This window comes from Bacidia gigantensis (genome assembly GCF_019456465.1).
Source record: "Bacidia gigantensis strain McMullin 20006 chromosome Unknown contig_245, whole genome shotgun sequence".
Classification (NCBI taxonomy): Eukaryota; Fungi; Ascomycota; class Lecanoromycetes; order Lecanorales; family Ramalinaceae; genus Bacidia; species Bacidia gigantensis.
In genome coordinates, this window is record NW_025408601.1 from 685,637 (window position 1) to 709,576 (window position 23,940).

The 23,940-nt window shown below is 48.4% G+C and overlaps 7 protein-coding genes across 7 annotated transcripts; 5 read left to right on the top strand and 2 right to left on the bottom strand.

Moving 5' to 3' along the window:
- Positions 1–5,359: 5,359 nt before the first annotated feature.
- On the top strand, positions 5,360–5,971 carry KY384_005283 (uncharacterized protein; the record flags this gene model as incomplete). Its single annotated transcript, XM_044813784.1, has 1 exon — positions 5,360–5,971. One exon carries the CDS (start codon positions 5,360–5,362, stop codon positions 5,969–5,971), a length of 612 nt encoding a protein of 203 aa, XP_044669085.1.
- A 488-nt stretch (positions 5,972–6,459) lies between these two features.
- On the bottom strand, positions 6,460–7,173 carry KY384_005284 (uncharacterized protein; the record flags this gene model as incomplete). The annotated part of the gene is made up of 1 exon (XM_044813785.1): positions 6,460–7,173. One exon carries the CDS (start codon positions 7,171–7,173, stop codon positions 6,460–6,462), a length of 714 nt encoding a protein of 237 aa, XP_044669086.1.
- A 2,786-nt stretch (positions 7,174–9,959) lies between these two features.
- KY384_005285 (uncharacterized protein) lies at positions 9,960–13,056 on the bottom strand (the record flags this gene model as incomplete). Its single annotated transcript, XM_044813786.1, has 3 exons — positions 9,960–12,251; positions 12,296–12,588; positions 12,639–13,056. 3 exons carry the CDS (start codon positions 13,054–13,056, stop codon positions 9,960–9,962), a joined length of 3,003 nt encoding a protein of 1,000 aa, XP_044669087.1.
- Positions 13,057–13,379: 323 nt separating this feature from the next.
- On the top strand, positions 13,380–14,462 carry KY384_005286 (uncharacterized protein; the record flags this gene model as incomplete). The annotated part of the gene is made up of 2 exons (XM_044813787.1): positions 13,380–13,961; positions 14,148–14,462. The coding sequence occupies 2 exons, from the start codon at positions 13,380–13,382 to the stop codon at positions 14,460–14,462; spliced, it is 897 nt and encodes a 298-aa protein (XP_044669088.1).
- Positions 14,463–15,311: 849 nt separating this feature from the next.
- KY384_005287 (uncharacterized protein) lies at positions 15,312–16,656 on the top strand (the record flags this gene model as incomplete). Its single annotated transcript, XM_044813788.1, has 5 exons — positions 15,312–15,368; positions 15,416–16,124; positions 16,175–16,242; positions 16,295–16,499; positions 16,550–16,656. The coding sequence occupies 5 exons, from the start codon at positions 15,312–15,314 to the stop codon at positions 16,654–16,656; spliced, it is 1,146 nt and encodes a 381-aa protein (XP_044669089.1).
- Positions 16,657–21,039: 4,383 nt separating this feature from the next.
- On the top strand, positions 21,040–21,912 carry KY384_005288 (uncharacterized protein; the record flags this gene model as incomplete). Its single annotated transcript, XM_044813789.1, has 2 exons — positions 21,040–21,242; positions 21,300–21,912. The coding sequence occupies 2 exons, from the start codon at positions 21,040–21,042 to the stop codon at positions 21,910–21,912; spliced, it is 816 nt and encodes a 271-aa protein (XP_044669090.1).
- Positions 21,913–23,422: 1,510 nt separating this feature from the next.
- KY384_005289 (uncharacterized protein) lies at positions 23,423–23,899 on the top strand (the record flags this gene model as incomplete). The annotated part of the gene is made up of 2 exons (XM_044813790.1): positions 23,423–23,772; positions 23,869–23,899. 2 exons carry the CDS (start codon positions 23,423–23,425, stop codon positions 23,897–23,899), a joined length of 381 nt encoding a protein of 126 aa, XP_044669091.1.
- Positions 23,900–23,940: the final 41 nt, after the last annotated feature.

A 23,940-nucleotide genomic window follows, 5' to 3' on the forward strand; every position in this document is an offset into this window, starting at 1 on the left:
TATAATCTTTAGTAAATACTTAGCTACAACTAGCTAGGATAGAAGACTCCTAGGACTATATAATTTATATTAAGGCTAGTATTTTACTTATTACTATCTTTTTTAATAAGAATTATATCCTATATAGTAGATTATAAATTCTTATCCTAAGTTATAGTATCCTTTATAAGTGTCCTTATCGTTTATAGCTTTACTAGTATAACTCTATATTCTTTTAACTTTTTTGCTAATATATATCTAGTTAAGATAGTTATTTTCAGTAGTAGACTAGTTATTATACCCCTTTTTCATTTATATATTATTAATCCTAAGTAAGTTTCAAGCCGCGATTTCCTTTTAGAGCTTACTATTATTTAAGCTTTCCCTAGCCCTAACTTCAACTTCGTAGTTTATCTTAGTGCGTTTGCATTATAATATTCTCCTTTACCTACTATTTTTAGTATATTCCTTAGGTTTCTAAGGATATTCTATCCTAGTATTACCCTAGCCGTTGCTATGTAGAGCTTTTAGCGAATTCTGCAGAGAAAGAAGTAAGTAGTAAATTTACTCTAAGGAGTGAACGCAATAGCTGTAGGATTAGTGTTTATAGCAGTTTATAGATTTTAGGAGATTAGCTATTTAACCCCCGAAGTTAGTCGTGGACAAAGTCTAGCAAAAGAGCTATAGTGGGTTGTAGTTGCTGTTGTTACTTATACGGAGAGCGCATAGTTTAATGTTCCGCTAGCCCTTGCTATAGTGATTGGTGCTATGTTCGGACTTTGTTAGTATGGTGCGGTGGGGCGATAAAAGAAATTTCAAGCTATAGGAATGTTATGCCCTCTTCTTTCCTTAAATACTGTCTTGTGTTTTGTAGAGTATATTACACCTGTAACACTTATTCTTCTGGGCTTACCCTTTTGTAATCCCAAACCGCACCTGTCCATCACACCTCCAAGCAGAACGGCTGTTGGCGCAGGGGGCTCACATTCCATCAACGAAACTGATTGCAGTAACTGCGATACACCAGGGATCGTCACCAAATGCAGAGTTGGCAGTCTCGTCAACGAAACCATCTCCTACAACCGGTAGACAGCAGTATAGACCCAGTAGCCTCGGTCCCCGAAATGATAGCGTTTGTTCAAACCATAACTTGCTCCCATCAAGGGTCCAAGCAGAAAAACTACTCAGCCCTAAAGCGCGCCTTGCGGATTGAAAAATTTGGCCATGAATGGCTAGCGCAGTCGCCTCGCCTTGACTTGTCACCCATGCATCAAGGCTGCCGAGGCAATATTCTGGTGATTGGCTACTGAACCGATCTGAAAATCGTGTGGCGTTCGATATGAGATCAGTGCTAGTTGGCCCTTGCATACAGACGCAAGAACCACTTACCTTTTTTTCTCTTGTACAGTATTGTAAGACCTTGTTTAGTATGTATTCGTTTCTGCGCTATTCAAGGGTTCCTTGCGCAGATGTTCGTAGAGACGCAGATCTAAGCATTGGCCCCATTATTTCTTGCGGCCTACTGACTCGCCTTGCCTTGTCGCTCAGCTCTCATGTTCGCAAGGGCCAAGAACTGTGTGGAACCACAGTGCTTCAACATGTTCCGAGTAGGAAACTCGCTAGGCAAAGGTGCTTTACTAAGACTTTTGAATGTATCAACAAGGCGCTCTGGATGTAGCATCCGCAACTGGTCATTTCCCATTGCATTGCCTCACCAGGATTTCATGGAGGAAGATCGACAGCCGCAAGGCGAAGCTCTGCCTCTACGTGATGCCTAGAAACTCCCTGTGTCTGATATTAGAGCAACTCCTCGTTCCGGTGCAGTATCAAAATGTCGTACAAATTATCGTCGTTCAAAATCCAAGCGAGACCGTGCACCCAGCATTTTCTTACGAGAGCATTCATCTCTTACAAGATGACGATAAAAGTTAGAGATTGTGGCCCAACTACAAGTATTAGCATTCTCCTCGAAAATATCAGCGACAAGGAAATATGTCTGGACAAGGAGAGACGCCCCGATGAGTCTCCTGCAGATCGAACGGCGCCGCCCAGCGTTTTTCCAATGATTAAGCTGCTCCATCAGCCTAGCCTGTTGGTAGACCAACTCGAAAAGATGTACCTGAAAGACGAAGCCAGCAATGTCAGCAGTCACCGACCTTCACTCCAAGCACACGGTTTGACAAGACAGCAAAAGTATCCGTACGTGTTCATCAACAGCTTTGCACAACCAGCAAGATCTCTCAACAGCAGTATCCGACGTTTCGACCCACCTGTGCCACCCTCCTTGCTCGTCCCCAAACCACCGACCAACTCACCAACAAACCACCGGCACACCCAACACCTCCATACCACCAGCGCCCCAAATGCCCTCGAGGCCCTTCCCTCGTCCTCCTTCCTTCCCACTTCCCCCCTCTCCCAATAGAGCCCCCCTCTTCCACCCTCAGCCCCCCTTCCCTGTCCCCCCACCATCAGCTCCTCATCCAACACCTCACTTCCTTAAAGGTCCCACTAACCTACCTCCTTCCACCATGCCATAAAGCGGACATTGCCGTTCTTCTTAACCCTAAGAGGCTGGAGGATCATTTCGCGAGAGAGGCCTTTGATTTGGTGGAGTTTAGTGAGTGGTTAGGGAAGTTGGTGTTGGGTGCGTGTGCGCCTGTGAGGGATGAAGGGGTCAAGGGGTTGGTGGGAAGCGTGAGGGGGAGATTTGCTGGAAGGGGGAAGAGAGGGAAGGGTGAGGAGATGTTGAAGAGTGTCGAGGAGGTGGTGGGACGGTGGTGGGGAATATTGGAGGTTATGAGGGACGTGAGCTGTCCCTTCTTCCTCGATCTCTTCGATCTATGGCTTCTGTGGTCTTTTCAGCCCGCTTTGGTATTATCATATCTCCTGTTCCTGCTGTTCCTTGCTCTTCCGGGCACAACGCTTTTCAATAAGGGGTTACTCTGACTGTTCCATCCATAGGATATTGAGATGTGTCGACAAAAGATGGCAGCAGTACAGCAGATGAGAACGAGGTTATCGATAGGGTGACCACACGGCGCAGTTGTTAAATGCGTTTATACATGCACAAGTGAGAACTGGATAATATTGGAAGCGAAGTGGTAGCACAATCCCACGTCGATCTTTAGGATGACTTAATAGGATGTCAAGGGCAACCAATCGCTGTACGAGGCAATTAGCCGGTCCAACCTTAAGCCGACAAGCGCTGACTTGTTTGGCCGGCTGTGAAGTCGGCGCTGATTATCAAGCTTTCAGGATCTAGTTCTAGGTCTCAGTCACAACAGCAATATTCGTGTTTTGCTACTAGCTTTTCCTTCCAATTTATCTGGTGCACATTATGTCCTTAAGTAAATAATCCCTTTCCTTCTGTCCCTGCATTTGACTAGAAAGAAAAACCAAGACAAATGCGCTGCGTGGCTGGCTGGCTCCAACCCCGCCAACGCTTAGTCATGCAGGGTCTGGGTTTGCTCTCACGTGGTTTCTCCTCCATAATGATCTTCTCTTTCCAGCCAAGTTACCTAAGGCTCCAAAACGTTGGCGATATCCCGTTAATTCATTATGTATTCCCCGCCATACATCTATTTCCATAGTCGTACAAGGGTTCAGGTGGGAGGACGGAGTCGACCCTATTTTACAGACACTTAACTCCCTCAATGATGCTCCAAGCGATCTCCTCCGATCTCTCACTATTAACGTGTCGCAACCCGGCGCCCTTATGACTTGGCTCAGCACAAACAGTGCCGCTCTAATCACCGATCTCTTCATCTTTGTTGATGCGGTGGTCTCCGATTCGCCTAGTCCTTAGCAATGGTGCCGACTTTTCGATAAACTGCAGCAAGACGCAACGAATCTTCAACGGTTAACCGTCTCCTGGGACGCAGTGGGACCTTGGGGCACACGGAAACCGTGGAGCATAGAGGATATAGTGCATATTGGACTGGGAAGAAGCGTTGTCTTTATCCGCGACCTGGCACAGCTCAAGCTGAAGGAATCGGTGGAGATTTGCGGGTTTTATGCCAAGTACTGGCCGAGATATTTGGAGGAGAAAATAGGTTTGAAGCCGGTTGAGGATATTTCGAATAGGGATTGGGAGCGGGCGCTTCGAGATTACCAGGATAACACTGAGCCGCTGAATCCTTGGGTTGATACTGAGGATAGGAGTTTAACCTACCCTTTGATATGGTAGAGATATGTCTTGCTATGGCGTTCACCTACTCATGGTAGGATACTCTTAGCAAAAAATCTCGTTGAGAATTTGATACAAACTTAACAAAGTCATGGGTCGCGCGTCCTCGAGACGATAAAGAGCTAATTTGTGGGTGTTTACACTTTCTTTCGTTGGCTCGTCTTCATTGATCCCGGCCCGAATTTCAAAGCAGAGCTTTCATGAATAGCCAATGACTCTTCAGCTTTGAGATATAATCGTCAATTTCTCTTTCATATGTAAACTTCCTGTGGCAGCATACACCTTTCGAGCTTTGCTTATCCACCATAAATACCATAACCTTTGCTAACATTTGGCAATGTTAATGAAAAACAGCGGGAATATGTGGTGCCCGACAAAGTCGGACACAAATGCTTATAATTTTCCCAATCCAACCCACTCTTGAATATCTCCTCGAGCGGTTGTCTTTGGCTGACCATTCTGAGCAAGCTCCCGGATTTCGTAGCCACAAATGCCTCTTGAACATCGGAGTCGCAGGTACGAAGAGTCGTACGGAGCTTTTCCTGCAATAGTACGTCGAGAGGGTCTCCCACAGTGGCATGGTGGATTATCGTCAGTGATGCCGCGATAATCATCAAAACAAAAAAACCGGTCGGTGCAGTTTGGTGTTTTGCACGTGTAGTAAGGACGACCAAAATTTCCAATGTCCCTGTCTGGGGTGGTCGTTTGGGTTATCTCATCTGATGTTTCCTGGTTGCATCCAGGACATAAAGGTGCTCCGGTAAAGTAGGAGGTACTTGACATCTTTGAAATGCTTTATGACTTTTGAAAGACCGATGAGTCTTAGCTATTCGCCCAAAAAAATAGTGTTGCGTAGCCTACCAATTCAAAATTTCCTAACAAGTTCTGAAAGGCCAAGTTAGAAAGTCGTCAAGGACCTGGTAAATTCAATTGCGTGGTAGGTTTAAACCCGATGGCGAAAGGGCTGAGAAGATTGAAGGTGAACACCCCGCGTCGGCCTTTTAGGATGACTAATATGGTGTCAAGGGCCCAGTCATTCCTACTGCAAAACTAGTCGGCCCAACTTTATGCCGAGAAGTGCTGAGTGTCGGCTCGGCTCGAAGACCCAGCGACTGCAAAGCCAAGTGACCATTCACTACGCCCGCTCTGGGTAGGTGGCCCTGGAGATAATCAGCTATCCGGTTTCGTGTCTCGATGAAGCTTCTAGAGATTGAGCGAAAGTTCACCTGGAACCCAGCCAGCCTCAACATTTTGCTGTCGAATGGGGGCCAGCCTCCTTTCTCTTCACGTCCCACGATTCAATCGAAAATATTCCGCGACACCTATTATGATCTGGACAATAGGCTCTCCAGCAAGGGTCTCTGGGTCCGAAAGCGTTTTTACAACCCTCACAAGCAAGACGATAGGTCAAAGACCGGCATGTGGGAAGCCAAACAATCCATGCCAGGGAGTTCTTTCGTGCGCTCAACCTATGATGAAACACAAGACCCAATTCGGATTTGGCAAATGGTCAAAAATTGCGTCCCCAAATGCGCTGGACCTAATGAGTCTTTTGGATTAGAAGAGACTTGTCGATTTGTAACTCACCGGCGGTCATTTCTCGCGGACGGAAAGTTCATTGTCGTGCTCGATGAGACGGACTTTGGGCACTCAGCTGGCGAGGTGGAACTACTTGCAGAGGACGCAAACAAGGCGCATGCGGATATTGATGTCTTCTTGGCTCGCTACGCATGGCTCTTCGATTGCTCCAAGCCAAAGGGGAAGCTCACAGCTTATTTTGAAAAATATCCTCGTAATAATGTGTGAACTTATGGATTGGGCTGTCATCTTCAAGCCTATCAGGACTAAGCTTGTGATATGAGAAGGAATGACTGGTATCGGATTGGTCCAGCTACATCCATTTTTGATCATCAGGATGTTAGGCATTCAAACAATTGCAGGCATTGGGTAAGGCAAGGAAAGCATGAGTCGGTCTTGAATTGTGCTGTCGTTCACACAGTGCCGAGCTACTCATAAATCAGAAGAGAAGAGCAAATGCTTCGAGACCAAATGAGACCATGCCACTCAACTGTCGCGCTGCCTTTCGTGCAATGGTCCTCCCTCCCTATCACTGATACAACGGCTTATACGAACAAAGTACAAATCCTGTTCTGCGGACCATTTCTACCAGTCCAGATCAGGCTTGGGAGAGTCTCCCGAGCAATCCGACTTCGACCATTGGTATATCCCGCCTCGCATCTCAAACCCATCTTCGTCCCAGTACACATCTTTCAATGCCGCCGCAACCCCAATCTCTAGAATACTTTTTGTCGGCTCTCCCACCCCTTATTGAGGAAACGCAAGTACTCGTCTAGCAACAAGTAAGAGCTGGCCATAACATCGTTGCCTTCTGGGACGAAACATTCCTGATGCCTGTGTTTCTCGTTGAAAAGACGCCACTCATCATCACTGATGAGGAAACGCCTTGCATCACGAAGGGTATGCTCGGACCCATTCTCTTCTGGAACGATGAGCACTTGAAAGCATTTCCAGCGAAAAGGCTGTATCTCTTCGATGGCGGCGTTCATATCTTCGTGGAAATTGTAGCGATTCACCACAGTATTGATCTTCAGCATGATACCATGCTCTTTGCATTTTTGACTCAGTTCCACGACCGTCTTGAGGTGGTTACCGGTACCTCTTCCGATTTTAACATTTGTTGTTTCATCAAAAGAGTCACAGGAGATGGCCATGATGTCCGGATACTCGCCATATTTGGCGAGCCATCTCTTTGTCACTTTGCTACCATTTGTGACTACGGAGACAGATTCCAAATTGAGAGTTTCCTTGCAATACATGACCAGTTGGCCAAGAAACTCAGCATTCATGAAGGGTTCTCCGCCAGCAAAGTTGATCTTCTTCATGCCGGCAGCTCTGAGAATAGCCATGGCTTTCTTCGCATTAGGAAGAGGCTCAACATGTGACGACGTAGCCGTGTGGAAACAGAATCCTTGTGTGGACTTAGTCATGGTCTCTCAAATAGAATTCATATTAGGACACTAGATTTCCTTACCACAGGAATAGTTGCAATGCCTAGTCAGGTGATAGTTGACGGAGACTGGGATTTTCCGTCGCTTGCCCCCGGATTTTAAGAGTTGGTACGACGCGAAAATCAACCCGATGAGGCCAAGGAGGACTGTGGTTATTCCCAAAGAAGTACGAGTGAGCATGTCTAATATGAACTTGTAAGGATGGATATAGAGATACTAGTCGATAAGAATCCTTCACGAGCTTTCATGCTCACAAACAACCTGTAAGGCTGACACTTTGTGAGGGGTCGCATCGGCTGCCTGCATGTTGTTGCCTGCTGGACAAGAAATCTCAACCAATAATAAACCATAAAGTAACCATAACTGTGGACTTGACCCCCAAGGTAGCGCAAAAAGAACAAACGAAAGCAGGTCATCACTCGCAAAGCACAAAGTGTATTGTCAGGCATGGAGACGACTCAAAATGCATGGATCGACTATAAAGCCGCCAAGATTGTTTGCGTTGTCGGTGAGATCTCTGGAGCGCTCTTACTATTGTTGTCAGATGCGTTGCTCACCAAATCACCCAGGAGGTCCCGGAGTAGGTAAAGGAACCCAATGCGCAAGACTCGCCGCAGATCTCGGGCTTGTGCACATCTCTGTTGGCGAGCTCCTGAGGGAAGATGCCGTAAGGCCATCTCTCAATCGCGACCTCCAAATTGAGACCATCATGAGAAACGCGTCCCTCGTTCCTTACTACTACGTCCGCAACATTCTCGACATCTGCCTCGTTAAGCACATGCGGAATGGGCGGGTCAACTTCCTTATCGATGGGTTCCCAAGGAGCAAGGAGCAGGCTCAGTTCTTTGATGGAGAGGAAAGTATAATTCCAATTGAGGTTTTCAGGGAAGAGAGATTGACTGTTATTGCAGGGCTGGAAGGCAAAGGCAGTTCTTCAGTTTCATTGCTCTGAAGACGTTATGCTCTCGCGCATGTTGAAAAGAGCCGAAATGTCTGAGAGAGTTGACGACACCACCGAGGTTTTTCGCAGGAGATACGCTGGACATGTGCAGGAGATCTCAAGCGTCACCGGGGCATTCATGGGGAAGGTTATTGATGTGCGAGCTAGTCATTAGTACCGGAGAGATGGTCACTCACTGTGATTAGGTTGATTGTGAAAGGGCTCTAGATGACATTTACGGGGAGCTCAAAGGCCAAGTTGAGGTAAACTGCGCCAGATACCACCAAATCTTCTACTAATAAAATGTCAAGGGGATCTTTGGAATCGTACCGGAACGAAAGGAGGATCTGGGCGGGATTCACGGTGCAAGCCATCAATAGTTCACGTTCCGGGTTCAACAGATTAAGGTTTGCTTTAGGGAAGCCCATGTCACGAATCTATGACGAAAGGAACTAATTTGGCTTCCTTTTCGGAAGAAGCAATTCAGGCAGTGCGTGAAAGAAAGGCGCATACTGGAAGAGAAGCTATTGGCCTTGAGATCTAGGTCATTCTGTAAAATACCTCGGCGATCATACATACAATGGCTGCAAGAAGTCGGGTACCGACCTTACATCTCAGGAGATTTTTCCTATGATAATATTCCTAGGGGATTCGTTAAAATTCTCGGCGAATTGATGGTCATTCATCAGTGGCTCTTGGGAAATTTTTCTTGGGAGCAATTCTCTCGAGAAAGGTCTTCGGAACGCACCATTACGAGGATTCTGGGTCGATTCTGGGTCTGCTAGGTACGTGGGGAAAGAACATTCGCAAGAGTCCTAAGAGCAAGGAGTTAAGCATTTCATGGTCGGATTGCCGTCAAAGCAAGAAAACATTTGGGTGGGGTTTTGGAGAAAAGGTCCGCCAAGACCTTCATACTTGAGCCAAGTTTAAAGACACGTGTTCATTGACAACAGCCTTGGCGGGAATGGTTCAGGAGGAGCCTGGTCGCTAGAATAGAACAATCTTGAAAAGGCTTTTGCTATTTATGTAAACGGTGGACCTCCCTACAGAGAGACCGGTCACTCAAAGAGACTGGTCACTCAAAGAGACTGGTCATTGAAAGCGTCTAGTCAGCGAAATCGCTCTGGCTGATTAGCCGCTTTGAGTGGCTGATCTCTTTGGTTGACCAATCTTTGGAAACGTTTGAACGTTTTCAAAGACTGGTCTAAATATTAGCAACCCTTTTTCTACGTTCATTTTGGAGCTAGCCCGAACCTTATCCCAGGTACAGTCTTTTGGGAGCCGTGTTGTTCTATTAGTAATCCCTTTCGAAGTAAGCTAGGGTCAATTGACTCCTAACCCTCCCAAGAAAATGCTCCTAACTTAAGAGACTTCCTAATTCTCACTGGGTTTTCCTCGGTGCCCTGTATAGCTCTGGCGGAGAGTCAGAGCTGGGATTAGGGCTAGCGCACCTGACGCGCGGAGGGGTCAAAATAACTATTTGTCGCTATAAAGACCATGCAGAAATTTGCGTTTACTATCTGGGTATTGGAGAAAAGGTCCGCCAAGACCTTCAAACTTGGGCCAAGTTTAAAGCCACGTGTTAATTAACATAGCCCCTTGTGCTTGGCGGGAATGGCTTATTTATGTTCAAGCGTTTAAAATGACTGTTCGATCGGAGGTTATTCATGTGGACAAGCTGTTATGCAATCCCTAAAGACAACCCATTTCATATACCAACCGTCCCCTGGTGTTTCTTACGCACGTGATGCCGTTGAGATATACCTTCAGTGGCAACTCTCTTAATTACACCTCATAACCTAAGTCATGGCAACTAGTCATTCTCTCATCTTAATGTTCTCGCGTTCTGCTTCTTCCGCAGATGATGCAGTTGAGATATATCCTCGTTCGTGACTCGTTTGAGTATACGCTCTTGGTGAGATAAGGCATCGATTCTAACGTCCGATGCTGAAGATCTAAGCTCCTCAGTGATGCTGATTTTGCTCTCAGGAACCAAGAGTATCGTATTTGTCCCATCGGCGACGACCGCTGGGAAGCAATCGCATGGAGCCAACAAACGCAACTCAGTATCGAATGGCCTCATTCCCTGTCTCATGTGTTCTTTTGCCATGCGCTCAATCTCGGATGGATCGAAAGGGTCAACGTCGCGAAAGGTAATATCTTTCCAGATGCCTTCTTCAAGAAATTTAAACTTGATACGGATCTTGGTGGTGTCCAGCCTGGCGAGCCTTGCTGCCGAGGCCGCTGAGTCAATCAAAGTTTCCCTTGGATCCTGACCTGGTGTTGGAATCGGTGCCGAAGTCGTGTGTTCTGCTGTCTCCTGCGTCTGGCCTTGTGGAGTTTCTTGCCTTTGGTCCGTAGTGCTGTGCAAGTCATCAAGGTTTTTGGAATCGTTTATGGCCTTCTCAATATCAATTTGGGTCCCACGTTTTGGAGCTCTCGACGTCGAGACTTCGCCTGCTGGCGCTTGCACCGACTCTTCCTTTTGTGCCCTTTCTACTTGGTCTATAAGGTCTTCGTCGAGTAAGTCTTCTTGTTCGGCTCTTTGTCGCTCTTCTCTCTCTCGTTCATTCTGCTCTTGCTCTTCCTTGTGCCTTTCCTGCTCTAGCTTCTCCCGCTCGAGTCGCGCACGCTCTTGTTCCCGTCTTTCCTGTTCCAGTCTTTCCTCCTGTCTCTCCTGCTCTATTCTAGCAAGCCTTTCTTGCTCCTGTCTTTTCTGTTCCATTTTTGCCTGATTCTCCCGTTCCCGTTGCTCTTGTGCGATTCGTTCCAATTCTAGCTGTGCGAGTCTTTCCTGCTCTTGCCTTTCTTGTTCCTGCCTTTCTTGTTCCTGCCTTTCTTGTGCCTGCCTTTCTTGTTCCTGCCTTTCCTGTTCGATTCTAGTGAGCCTTTCTTGTTCCTGCTTTTCCAGTTGGGCTCTAGCGAGTCTTTCCAGCTCCTGCTTTTCTTGTTCGATTCTAGCGAGCCTCTCCTGCTCCTGTCTTGCGAGTCTCTCTTGCTCTGCTTGTTCTTCCGCAAGTCTTTCCTGCTCCTGTTGAACGACGTCTATGTTGTCCAGTTGCTGGCTCTCATCTTGTAAGGTTCCAGTGTCCACAGCCATGTCGTCGGACCCAAGATGATCTTCATAGACTACCAGCTGCAAATGAGCTTGTGGGTCTGGATGGGTACTCAGTGACGATGCGACTCTCACCTCCGTAGTGGAATGGTCCGGAGTGGGGGAAACGATGGTGGCCGGTGACGGTCTGCCGAAGAAATTCAAGTACACAAATTTCCGAATGAAAAATGATGTGATCCCCTCACCTTGTTCCTCTTTAGTGTCGTGAAAGTGATCGATGAAAAGGAATTCCTTATCTGCCTCGTAGTCCCCTACCCCTGGGCACCCCCATCGCCGGTCTATGCTTTCACCTGGACCGGCCGTGACGAGCAATGGACGCGATCCATCAGAGCTGACGATATTGGCCGTCGAATGCGGATATTGTTTTAAAGCCATAATCTCTGGGCTGTCAAAGCCCAGTCGGCTAGCCAGATCAGCAAACCCGCGCAGTACAGCTGGGTCTGCTTTGGCTATCGACGTTGCTCGACGGTCACGCGCTTGAGGCTCTCTGGGCATATCGAGGAAATGGCGCATGGCGTACGCGTACAGTTGGCGACACCCCAGTTCCACCCGATCTCCGAAGCTTGCGGACCTGGACCTAAATGTAGATTCCGTAACCTGTATTACCGTATGATCCAGGCCTAAGCTCGTGCTAGAAAATGCTCGTTCCAATGCAGTAGACACTGTCTCTCCAGGTCGCAGGCTTGTTAAGCGTTTTATGCAATTCATGCAAGCCTCCACATAACTATAATTCCTGAAAAAAGAGCGTATGGACGGTACCAGCCCTTTGAACCCTGACAACCTCCTCCAGATTCCCTCACGCTCGTCTCTGGTAAAATTGCTGAAGATCGCCCCGCCGAGCACTTGGCTACGTAGCGCTTTCGCATCGAGAGTGGATGCCCACGGCGCTGTAAGTTCCAAAGCTTTGACGGTATCTTGATCCACCTTTTCCATTGCTCCCAGGTCTCGTTGGAGGAGCATGCTCCAGAACTCCAAGGTGTGATGGAGGTACCGCAAGTATTGCTATTTGTTGATTAGTGGATGAAACGATCGACGAGTCCACTCACCTCATCACATCTGACGGCCGCCACCTTGTGCCATATACCGAGTATCAGTCCCCCTTCCAAGAGGGACGGAATCTGCAAAAAAGCATCGAAAGTCGCCCTGTAGTCATCGTGCCGAAGAAGCTGTTTTAAATTTTTGCTCTTTTGTGGAGTCAACCATGTCCACCATTGCTGTTCGAAGCTGAGATTGTGTTGAAAGTGATATTGGCGTATTTTGCAGTAGATCTCGCCGTCAGTAGGCTTCTCCTCGTTGGCATAATCCTCGATCAGACAGCTTCTAAGCTCGCGGTTGGCGTCTGTGGAAATGACGGATTAGATCGTTCGATGCACCAGACAAAAACATTACCCGCGAGATAAAGATCAACTGTCCACCATTTATCCCTTAAGGGAAGGACCTCCTTCGCAGCTTGAATTCGGTGCCGACCGTGAAGGCATTCTAACTGATACCCAGCTGGGATAACTAAATCCGGATAGCCGACATCTGGATTACTAAGCAGGGTCGCCGGTAAGATGCCCGACGCCTGGAGGGCGACATCAAGGTGCTGTTGTTCTATTAAGGCGGGGATGTGATTCTTTATGGGCAGTCGATCACATTTCTTCCGAAAGTTCGATTTCAACCTCTCGACATTTTTCCTCTTGAGCTCTCTGGGCTTCTTTCCTTGGAAATGTAGCCATTCGAGCCTGATACAAGCTGTTCCTTTGAACTTCACCTTTCTCTCCGCTTGGATTCTCAACTCTTCCTCGTGAGTACGGGTCGGCGGCATTCTGAGCAAGCTTCTCAGAGAATATGCGTGGAAAGATAACGAAACACGGTGCTCTCCTGGGAGCTACCGACCCTTCTATTTGTGCTTCCTTAGGTGAATCTCCAAAACTGGCTTCCCCCTTCTGCCCACAGAACTGGCTCCCTCATCCTGACAGCACCCTTTTGATTGTGCGCTTTAAATAGTAACGTGGTTATTCACAGCCTCTTTCATGCCTTTCCATCCTGTTCGATCTCGTTCTACGATTCCCTCCATGTTCCTTGAGTCACTCTGCCCCATCGTCCGTCCTGGAACCTTCGAATCGCTATTGCGCGCATAAACTTACGATGACCTCTACATCTGATAAACGCAAGACACGTATCGCTCTACAAGAGATAAAAAGGGTTGTGCGGTCTCCACACTCCGAACCCGGGTTCCAAGAGCCAGGATCGAGTTTCTGGGACCGCTCGGTGCCTCAAGATGTATCAAAGCAACCCGAAGGAAAAAGAACCTCCTCACCCGAAAGGAGAGAGTCCAATGAGAACGCCGCACCCCTCGGGCTTCACTTGCCAAAGGCCGTCGCGGCAGGGCTGAGAGCGCACGAGTATGTAAAAATACATGACGAATCCCCTTGGAATAGGTTTCAGAAAGTCTACGAATTGAAGCTCGAAGATTTTACGACTGTTGCGATGAGAAAAGCCTCCCCGTGCGAGGTTGTTATGGTGAAGGAACTTCAGACGCCGGAGGGCGTTGAGAAGCTTCGCATGCTACAACAGATCCGGCACGAGAATTTTATTGCCTTCCTCGAGTCCTTTCAGTACCAAGAACGCTCTTTTGCCATTCTTGAACACATACCTATCTCTCTCTCACAGATCGCCGCCTCTCCTCCCTATCCTACCGAGCTTCAGCTCGCCGCCATACTCGGACAGGTGCGTCGGGCGGTAACATCCCACTTGTATACTGACTGAAGCAGATTTTGAACGGCCTCGCTTACCTCGCTTCGAAAGGGTTGGTGCACGGTTCTTTGGCCTGCTCCAATGTCCTCATCAGGCCCACGGGGGTGGTCACGATCGGTGAGCAATCATTCAGTCTGCGGGATCTCTATTGACATCAAGGCAGCGAACCAGGAGCATTGCCGCAAGGTCGACTCCTCGCACGATGACCATCGGGACTTGAGAGCGGTCGGCCGTATCGCCACGGAACTGATGCAGAAATATGTCAAAGACGACAATGCCGTCGGCGTGGAGGATCTATATCGTTGGCCGTCTACTTCCAAAGCCGTCGTCTTCCTATCGGAAACCACGTCTGCCGTTTCCGTGAACGAATTGATCCAGGTGGGTAAACATATCTGCTCAAGCGACCGGCTAACGTCTCTAGAATCCTCTCATCCGGTCTCCTTGGCAGTTGGAAGAGCTGAAGTGGATGGTTGAATTGGCTGGGGTGTCAGTCTACCGAGGGTACAAATATCTACAATAGGTTCCAGGTTCATTCTCTTCCCCGCGCGCAGGGCAGTATTCTGGGAATCATCCAGTAAGTGACTCATTGAACTCGCTGACCTCGAACGCTCTAGCTTCTAGAGGCTCCTAAATTTAGCACGCATCCGAAAAGGGTGTGTCCTGCTCCTATATTGGAGCCATCCATTTCTTGATGGTCTTCCTAATACCCAGAGACCCCCCGACCTTTCCCAGTTCCCAACTGCTCAACATATTTAAAGGGGCTTGGTCGTTTGCATTTCACCATTTTTCTTCTTCATTCTCCCCCTTCGACCTTTTCTATCCCTTCCCTTTCGCAGTCCAGCCATTTCCTATCGAGATCTCTCACTATCTTCCACTCTCTTTCTCGCTCGTCTGGACATGGATATCACCCAAGCATACGCTACTGCCGCGGGCGGCATCATTATTTTATTTGTTCTCGCCAACAGTCTTTCCCATATTGCACGGTTGATTAAGCTCGTCCATTCTTTCACATCCGTCCACCTTACCTATCCATATCTCCTCAGCCGTCACCGGTTTTTAGGACCATGGACTCGAGCCGGCGTTCTCGCCCAGCTAATATATGTGACCGCCAACCTCTTCTCCCTCAGCTATCGAGTCTCCACGATCTCAGAAGCTGGCCTCCGCGCCGGGACGCTCTCGTTGATCAACATGATCCCCCTCTTCGCTGGACCCCACCTCGGCTTTCTCGCAGACTTGCTCGGTGTCTCCGTGACCGCATACCGTCGCCTCCATCGTTCGGCGGGTTTGCTATCGTCCGCCCTCTTTCTTTTTCACGTTTTCACCATGGTCGGCCGAGGTTCGCTTTCGGTAGGAACAGGCCGTGGGCTGTTCGGTGTCATCGTAAGTACCTGTGGCTGGCTCGGTTACCTCTTTACTGACGGCTGTAGGGAGGAGGTTCCCTCTGCCTCCTTATTGTACTGTCCCATCCTCTCCTCCGCAAGGTCTCCTACGAAATCTTCCTCCGTACGCACCAAGCTTTGGCGGCTCTCTTCCTCTATTCCGCTTGGCGACATCTCCCGTCGGATGGCCTTGTCCCTCGCTTGTACATCTACCTCTCTGCTGGCGTGTTCTCGAGCACGCTCCTCTTCCAAGCCGGGAGCGTGCTGTATCGGAACCGTGCCTTCCGCCACGGTCGCTCGCGAGCCGTGATCACCCAATTCCATGGCGCAGTCAAGATCAACATTCATCTTTCGAAGGCGGTGAAGGTTGAGCCCGGGCAATATATCAACCTATGGATTCCTTCTGTCAGCTTCTGGTCCTTTCTCCAAAGCCATCCGTTTGTGGTAACCTCCTGGGCAGATGGGCGGCAGGACACTCTGGAGCTCTTTGTGGAGCCTCGCAAAGGCCTCACCCGAGAGCTTTTGAGTCACGCCGAGACCGAGGGGCCCGGTGATGCCAAAACTTCTCGCTGGGTGCTGTTCAGTGGTCCTCATGGGAGGAGTGCAGCAGTGGGCGACTATGAGAACGTACTGATGATTGCGGATGGGTTCGGCATAGCAGCTCACCTGCCGTACTTGAAAAGACTTATCCATGGCTACAATGCTCGGAAGGTTCGAGCTCGTCGAATCCATCTGGTTTGGCAGTTGCGGGATATCGGTAAGCTGCCGGAAGGATTGAACCTTTATGACTTTTGCTGACGACTTCAGAAATTGGCATCGCGGCCCAGTCGCTGCTGAACCGTGCCTTGGATGATGATACGCTGGACCGAGGCTACGTCTGTGAATTCTACGGCTATGCTGTTCATGATATGCTGACATGCGGCCCAGATCCTCCGTATCTCGATCTATTTGGAATCCGGAAACGTCCAGAAGGTCTCCTTTGGCCGGCGGGCGACTGTGTACAATGGGACTGCCTGCATGCGAGACATCCTGCACACGGAAGTGACGGGAGCAGACCCAGAAAGGGCATCAAAGGATCTCGAAAGGCAAGAGGACATGGTTCAGGGGGAGAAAGAAAGGACGCTGATTATGGGTGAGTTCTCTAATCCTTCCGCGTACTCCATGGGGTTGATCATCCTTCAGTGTCCGGGACCGAACAGCAGCGAGATGATGTTCGAAGCCTTATATGGGGACATTTGAAGAACGGGGTGAAATATCTGGAACTGGAGTATCAGCCGAAGGCACGGTAAGCTGGTCAGCGGTGTTTGTTAGGATGATGGGGTTTGGTGGTATCGTTTTAGATTTCCTCTCATTCTATAACGTCCTAGTTTGAAATTATGCGTGGGAAAGGCGACGAATAGGCTACAGTAATACATAAAGGACAATGTATAGGCTTTCTACGAATATATGTTCCCCATCCATGCAGTGATGCTGACTTTGCTCTCCGGAACCAAGAGTATCGCGTTTGTCCCATCAGCGACGACCGCGTGATGTAACCTAGTAAATTACTAACGTCCCTCCCAATGTGCTAAGAAACCCTGTGTGCCGAGAAGCATCTTTAATTGGGGCATCGCAAGACTTTTCCTCGCAAGATTATCAGGTAATGATCAATGCGCTATCGTTTCCGAGCTATTTCTGCACAAGATACTGGTTTGTAGCGAGAAAAATACCGAGATCTTGGTCAATTTACCGATCTTTCTATGAATGCCGTCAAGAACCGCTTCAGCGACTTCCACCCGTTTCGATACGACCAACTACACAACTTTGAATTTCGGACCCATAGTATAATAATCCTATCACGAAAGAATATGAATACAAACTCTGAAGGCGCTCAAGCTTCGGGAACATGTATTCTGGCAGTTTCGCCGGGCAGGGGGGACAGGATCACCCTGTCTCTGGCGTAAGCATTTAGCGTGCGTCAGCAAGGGTTTATATTACACCGTATTAAAGCATGGTCCAGCGGTATCTTATATTTCATACTAACTTATTCTCAATTTATCAAAGTATGGCGCACTGCGGCGGGCTTCTAGAAGTGTCTATAGGCGGCTACTTTGTGCATTAGCGCTGCCTACTAGTCGTTTATCGCTGCCTAGCGCTAACACCCATCCCTAGGGTCGAAACATCCCTAGCAAGGGAAATGTTGTCCAGATATAAACCCCATTCCGGCGTGGTGAAACGCCTTGCATGATGAAAATTAGTCTAGGTAACATATGTAGATGTTGTAGACACTTGGCGCAAGGGATTCTTGGGAGCTTATCATCACGGGACTAAAGCCTGCATCATCAACTGGCTTTGGGTCATTGGTACATAGCTGCCCCACCTACTATTCATTCCAATTGAATTGTTGACTCACCACTTCCAGCCGATCATGGTCCCCCATTATTATTGCTCTCTGCTTATTCTGAAAATTTATACTGATATGAAACTCCTCGCGTTATGAGTTGCCGCTGTGTTCTCTGCGATCGAACTTTTGACAACGACGAGGCTCTGCAGCAGCATAAACGAGGTGCACCTGCTCATGCCTTCGACTGTGCAAAATGCGACCGTCATTTTGGCAGCGAAGAGGCTCTTGACCAGCACCTACGAGATTCCCCAGCTCATGCTCCGTCCTTCGACTGTGAGAGTTGTAATCGATCCTTCGGCAGCGAAGAGGCTCTGGGGCAGCACCTGCAGGACTCGCCTGCCCACGCACCGTCCTTCGACTGTGAAATTTGCGATCGATCCTTCGGCAGCGATGAAGCTCTGGAGCAGCACCTGCGGAACTCTCGTACTCATCAGCAGGATCCAAATACCCCTTTAGATCTCTTCTTCCGCTCTTTCCCAACCTTTAGATACGACCCTTCTCTCTCACCAGCTGTGTCGTATGGCAACTTGCGAGAACATGAAGGGTGGCGGCGTGGCGATGCTGCGTCACAAGACGCATGGAACAGATATCAAGATGCATTAGAAAGCGAATTGCGTATGTGGTATGGTGCAGAGAGCGATTTGGCTGCGTGGCATGCCCTTTGTCGTGCTATTGGTATCAAGCCGCTTCCGCAAACGTGTGAGCAATGCGAGGAAGTATGAGCGCGTTCAACAAAACTGAACATCCATGCTGATCCGAATCATAGGTTGTACGAAGGACACATGTTAACATTGTTGATTTGATTGAGTGGGGACGAAGACGTGGAAACACCGAAGAAAGAGTTCAGACTTTCCGCAATGTGGCAGAGCTACGAGCCTATACCAAGAGCACGAGTAAAATATTTCGCAATACGTTCGATCAAGAGGATGGCAACATTGTTCTGAGACATTTACTCCGCAAGATCTTTCGTAGGGATTTGTGAAAAAGTGAGAGGTAAGTATTCTTGTGTACCAAGGGTTAAAAAGTCAATATCACTGTCAACGTCATGATCATCATCCCCAGCGTCATCATAGCCGTATAGGTCACTTTGCGGCTTAGAGCACGCGCTCGTCGCGCGTTTTCAAAATAGGCACGCAGCTACGCGACCCGCGTTCCTTACACTTGACGGCATCGTGAGGCCTTGTGCATTTCCATTTGCTTCAGTGTGCCCCTGCCGTTTATCACCCTGCCGCTATCATCTTTAAAGCCGTAGTCCCAGACCTGCTCGTCAGGATCCTCCCGAGAACGAAAATCTGGAGCCGCCCGAGGTGGCAGAGAAAGATCGGTGGTATACCGCTAATTTATCTCGATCGCGCGGCGTGCGGCAGGTGTCGTCGCTGAGGTCCCATGTTCCTCTCGCTCCTGCAAGTGAAGGAGAAAGTTGCTTCGCAGGATCCACGACTTGCCGTAGTCAGGACACAAAGGGAGCTTGCATGGATAGGCCCATACATATCCAGAGGAGAGGTCGGCATCGTCAACCTCGTCATCGTACTCGGAAGGAGCGGGAGGGTTAGAGACCAAGGAAGTCATGTGTCCACGTTGCCTTGGAAATAGGTGATTATAGGAGCAGTAGAGGGTGTCTATGGATGTGGTAGGCTGGGTTAAGGGTTTGTAGACGGGCGTTCTCCCGCCATCAAAGGCCAGGCAGGCATCACAGCGCACAGCCACAGTCTCACCAGCCACAAGCTCGGATTCAGACACCTTGTCTATCATCTAGAGTAAAATATACTGTAATGATTCTGCGGGATGCGCGGAATTGTTTCAGCCGTTGGTCTTTTTGATTGGAGGTACCGACCGGCATCGCGACGTTGCATGGAGTTCAACTCCACGGCAGCCATAAGACTAAGAAGAACTTCTAAGCATTACCATGGACTCTGAGGATCGGATAAGGGTCATTTATGTATTTCGACTATGGAGCAAGCTTAATGGCGGTGCTATGGAGGAGAAGTCCTGTTTCGCTATAAAAGGAGGCTCTCCACAAATCAGGCGTAAATACGATAACGTGAACGCAGTCTTTGATGGAAAAGAGGTCCCGAGCATTAAAGACTGGTCGCTGCACATTTTTAATTCAAGAAATACGTAAAGTTTCGATAAGTTCATAGAGTTCCAATTGCTTGAAGCCAAAGTACTTATCAGTTTTCTCGGCACGGTGGGCTTCTCGCATCCCAGGGACGCACGTTAGTCTCTTATTGGCTTAGCGGTCTGCATAGGTGCATTACTTCCTACCCACGGATTTCTAAATCGACATCACATAACCGTAGTTTTCTGCGTGTACGCAGAAAACTACGGTCATGTGATCCTCCTCTCTTCATTAGAGACACTCAATTTAATATCCTGTTAACTACAACATGTATGATGACCATCTAGCTCTTGTATAAAGTAATTTACTTTAACTATTCCTAGAGTAAGTTTATGCGTATATAGCATATTTGCTAATCGTGAGTGCTTAAGGCAGGACCCTAGCCAGTGTTTGCTTCAATTTTGAAAGATCTGTGATAGGCGGACCTATTTTGCGCCTCCTTTGTATCCTGATTGCTTTCCATGCATCTCATACCTACGTGATGACCCTAATTCTGTTCCCAGATGTAAAAAGGAGGGAGTAGCCCGGAACGCGATTCTTCTTTTAGCATTACACTTTAGTCCTGAAGTAGCGACGCCAATGATGCTTCACATATGTTTCAGCAGGAATGCTGAATTCTCTTGTCGTATAAGGCCTATCCCTCATCTCGTAGGTCCATCCCTCATTCACGGTCTGGCCCTTTTCAAGGGCCAGCCAGCTTTCTATCTATGTTCCTAGGCCCAGTCTTCCAGGATCGACATTCTCTTAGACTCCGTCTCCAAGAAGGGAAGCTCTCCCGGGCGTCGTCTTCCGGGGAACCATGATATCCTTGGAGGCATCCTCTTCTAGGCTCCGTCTCCCTTTATCTGTGCTATCCAGGGCACCGTCTCCGAGTAACGAGACTCTCCAGGGAGAATCATGCTCCTGGGAGAGGCTTAATAGAATCATCAAACCGCCGGAAATGACCCCGAAAGGGTCCCTCAACTTCTGGCTGAGCTGGGCATCCAAAACTGGTGCAAGGTGAGCCACGACGTGGATGGTTTCCCAGGAAGCCCAAAAGCGCCTCCCAAGATATAAAATGAGTTGGGAACGCACATTATTGCGGTTTGGTTCAAAACAGATCTAATGTCAGTATATTTGCTTGCGCTTTTCTTAATAGAGGACAGGATAAAAACTCGGACTCTGCAAGCTATGACTTCCGAATTAACCACACGCCATACTCAAATTCGTTTCGAAGTACCTTCCGAAGCCTTTTCGCCATCTGAAGGCGACACGGGAAACGATCACGATGATGACCCCACTTCCTGCAGGAGCACCCTCACTACAATCGACGTAGAACGACTCGGAGCACTGGAAGATAATTGGAAAGGCATAGCTCCTCAGACACTCGCTGAGTAAGTCGAACCATACAATATTACATGATCATAAAGATGCAAGCTAATCGTGTCAAGGCTTTTCAACAGCGTCAAGTACTCTGATATCACCATCCGTCTCGGTGAGACGGAAGTAGATCTGCCGGCCCACCGCATGGTAATAGGACTTCAAAGTCCCTGGCTTGACGAGTTCATCGCAAAATATCCAGCAGGTACTTCGGGGGTGCTGCACTGGCAGGGTGCCAGCGTACACTCGATCTGGAGAATATTCCGTTACCTATACCAAGGGGATTATTCTGAGGACACTGCCATGGCACTTGAGGGGTTTGGTAAGCTTTCGATCTCCAGCAATTTGCATGTCGTTGATTGGATTAAAACAGACGACGAGCCAGATCTCTTGAAGCATCCCAGAATTTTCATGCTTGCCGGCCAGCTTGAGAAAAATGAGTTGAAAGCGCTGGCCCTCAAGCGATTTCAGTCGCGACTGAAAGAAGACTGGCGAGTAGAGGATCTGGTCGATTGCATTGAAGAAATATACGAAAACCAAAACGAACACTGTCCGCTGTTAAGACCAATTGTTGTAGAAGCAGCGTTAGCATACTTTTTACAGGGACTAGTCGCGACCGTCTTTATAAAGATTCTACAAGAAATTGAAGATTTCAGAACCGACTTGATAGATTTGTTAGCATAAAGACAGATGATCGACCTAGATTTGAAACTAGTTATTTAGAGGAGATTTTGTAGAACGATAATACAGATAGTTGCATGAGCTGACTAAGGGAAGTTCTGTCCTCCGGGAGGACAGCACCTTCCTTGTTCATCCGTTACAGCTTAACGATCATTGATGTAAGAATACACAAATACTTGACCGGATTCTGTGCTGCGTGACGCTTTTAGAGTGGAAATATAATTGAATGCATATTGCGCTCAAGTCATTCCCATCTGCCCTACTGAACATTAGCATACGGTCCTGATATTTGGTTTCGCTTCTGGTATTGCTATTCCCATTTGATCAGAATTTAAACCCAATCACATCTTATTGGTTTGTGATTGAGAGCTCTTGTTTTCAATACTTCCGTAATTTCATCTTGTAGATTTGTAAAAGTGCGTTGACAAAGGCAACGTTGGTAGAAGGGTTGGTAGAAGAAGCGATAGTAGACGGGGAGAAAAAGTGGGAATGCGTTTGACCCCAAAATGGGGTCTCCATTTGTGACTGTCGGTCACTTGAAACATCATTATCAAAAGCCACCTTTCGGATGGAGGTGGCTATGACTGGCTAAGCCTCACCAAAGCCTTGCACACTAACAGTTCAGAAACACGCCGACGCACAAGCACGGAAATCCTTGCGGCGTTAAATTTTTTACTACCCTGCAGGTAAGGCGCGATATAGCGCAAGGTTCGCACAGAATGGAGGCCAGGTGGTGCAGCGAAGTGACGGGCGTTAAAAACGCGTGACGTTCTGCTTACTTGATTTTAGGTGGGAGCCTGCGTAAGGCTGTCCGATAGATTCTTCTAGAACCCTTGATTTGCGGACCTATTGGGTCCGCAAATCCAGATCCGTAAGATTGTTAGATTTCAACTCTCGCAATGGGCAGCCGGCATGACTCTCGAAATACCACAGTATATACGACAGCGACTCGCTGCGGTTATTGATGATTTAAAGAATGCTGTTGGGCAGGAAGCAGCCAAAGCTTACTTAACGCGTATTACCGCCGTTGAATCGCTGGAGCTCGAGCCCGGAGCCGAACTCCGCGACAACGCATAGATTAAATACGATGATAAAGAAATTAATACCGGCGATCCTTCATGTCCTACGCTATTCTCGCCCTCCGGAAAAATTGAAGAACCCCTCTTGCAGACGACAAACTCCCAGACAGGAGCTGACCCACGTTCTCCAGCATCGTCGCCTCAGATCGCCACCGCTGTATCTCCGATGGAAGACACACCCAAGGCGCTTAGCGATTCGTTTCGGGGACCAAGAAAAAATTCCAAGAAACGGACGTCAGGATATAACACGCTGGATACGGTCGCGCAAGGTTTGCCACGCAGCGATCTCCTTGATTGCCTCAGAATTCACTGGGACACTTTGAAGGTGGAAGGGATATTTACGATGCCCTCACGCCAAGTGTTCACGTGGACTATAGAAAGTAGCTCGGATCAAGTCCGTCGACTGCACCATCATCTCATCCTCCACCACTTGGATGTTGAAGACGACCTACACCAGTGGCGGCGGTCGATCGCGGAGATACGAAACCTGGACGGCTACACAAGTTTTCTTACCGAAGCTCAGACCAAACAAAGGATCCATAAGCAGACGCGCCACAGGGGGAAACAACAGCAACAAGGCACAAAAGGAATACCTCGCACATATCTACGCCGATCGGACCCCGCAGGATTACGAGCGTGTGAAGCAAGCGCTTAGGAAGGACCTGCGACACGGGCGACGATGGTCAATACTAGTCAATGGGTTCGTTGCCGAGAATGGAGACAGCATCTCAGGGCTCGGCCTGGGGCTTCTCTTGCTCTGTGGACCAGGCGTTGCTAGAAAAATGTCACATACCCAACTGACCCACGAGAATCTGCTGACCTGCATTACAGTTACAACACTACAGGATACACTGATCCTTATCTAAAATCTCTGCTCCAGCACATCCGCCGGTCTCACACGCATATATTGAGGATATGTGAGATGATGCGGCCAGCAGCGGAGAGCCTGGTA